At 41.7% G+C, this 1666-nt stretch overlaps 1 protein-coding gene across 1 annotated transcript in view; it reads right to left on the reverse strand.

Annotated features, from left to right (window-relative positions):
• Nucleotides 1-1348: 1348 nt before the first annotated feature.
• LOC103772296 (transcription cofactor HES-6-like) overlaps nucleotides 1349-1666 on the reverse strand; it is a 1900-nt gene continuing 1582 nt past the window's right edge. The window contains 1 exon segment of the mRNA XM_008939625.1: nucleotides 1349-1666. This exon segment is cut by the window's right edge and continues 29 nt beyond it. Within this exon segment, the coding sequence (XP_008937873.1) occupies nucleotides 1349-1666 (318 nt within the window).

A 1666-nucleotide genomic window follows, 5' to 3' on the forward strand; every position in this document is an offset into this window, starting at 1 on the left:
TCTCCTACCACCCTTATGCCACCACTCCTAATGGCTTTTCAAGAGGGTTGGATAAAAGGGAGAGCTTCACAGAAAAAGATGCTAAACCCAGAGGTGATGGTTTTCACTCCTTCTGCACATCATCAAATAGATCTCACTGCATAATGAGCCCCTCTGAACTACAGGCCCATTAATTAGTATGCACTGTGTTTGTTTAAGAGCTCCTTGCTCTTTTATTTTAGCTGTGAGGAACTTTCAACTGCCTTTGAGATGAAAAACTGGGACCAAATGTTGCCAACAAGACAAGGAGATTTGTCCCGGTCTCCTTGGTCCAATTTGCAGGGAATTTTACCTTCTGCCCTTTAGGTTATTTTTGCAATTCCCTTACAAGTAAAATGTAAATCTTTGATCCAGGCTGCTAAACCCAGCTCCTGATTTCTTTCATAATTTTTTAAGTGTTACTTAAAAGGAATCCAGGTGATTTTGTGTGTGGTGCACACTGCTTTTTCTACAAAGCATCAGGGGCAAAGCCCAAACCACCTCTTTCAACCACACTCAGGAAAAAACGTTTGTGAAAGAAGAAAACACAAGCAGGTCCCCAGTACTGCTTATTCAGAGCAGACAGGACAAGGCTGGGAGAAATATCAGTCATTATCTTCCAAAAGTTTATTTAGAATTTTTATTTAAAAGTTCTAGTTATGGAAACAAAGTGATCTCTAAATATAACTATATGTAACAGATATATACATGCATAGATCCTTAGTTTAAACAGTAATGTCAGGATGTCCAGGTGGCTGGGAACAGCACAGCCAGAGTGAGCAACCCAGAGAGCCTTTCTAAATAGCCTAAAAACTCCAAACCAAGTCCTTTTCCTTTTACCTCTTTTTCTTTTTCTAATCACTGGAGCATTTTTTACAGGAATCAGACCCAGAATCTCCTACAGGAACAGTAATAAAAATAAAAAGCAGAAGAGATCAGCAGTTTACCCCTTTATCCAGTGATCTCAGTGGCTTACATGAGATCTAAGAACTAAGCTTGATGCCAGAGATGGTCACTGCTGCTTGTCTTGTATTTTTATTAATAGGAAGTTAATTATTTTAAGAAGGTAAGACAAGAAATCTATATAATTAATATATACTAGAGAGCGTGAGAGCATGCTATACAATAATTTAGATGTATTAAATAAATAAAAAAATAATAGCAGCCTTCTACAATGCAGGCTACACATAGGTTTACTTCGGCTTGAAGTACCCTGGTCTTTAGTACACCTACGGGAGCTGACTTGCTCCACAAGTGTTTTAAAGAAACATATCTATAAGATACATACGTAAGAGTGTCTAAGGTTAAGATAAACATTTTAAAACACACTTTACCACGGTCTCCACATATCTAAAGACCCCATTCTAGGGTTGTTATGGGAAAAATTTGGCTGCAGGACTTGTCTGGGAGGCGCAGCATCAGCCTGGCTGAAGCCCGACAGCGACGGCAGCTGGAAGGAATTTTTGGAAGCCTGCTTGTTCTCAGCCGGGTAGAAGCGCTCCTGGGATGGTGGGTTTGTGCCCCGAGTGCTCCCCTTCGGGCTCAGGGGACTTCTTGGCGTCAGCAGAGGCTGCTGGGATGGGCTTGAGGACCTCAGCGCCGCTTTGCAGGTGTCCTCGCCAGAGCGGGGTAAGGATTTCAGCAGGTG

This window comes from Merops nubicus, unplaced genomic scaffold (genome assembly GCF_000691845.1).
Source record: "Merops nubicus isolate BGI_N331 unplaced genomic scaffold, ASM69184v1 scaffold16184, whole genome shotgun sequence".
NCBI lineage: Eukaryota > Metazoa > Chordata > Aves > Coraciiformes > Meropidae > Merops > Merops nubicus.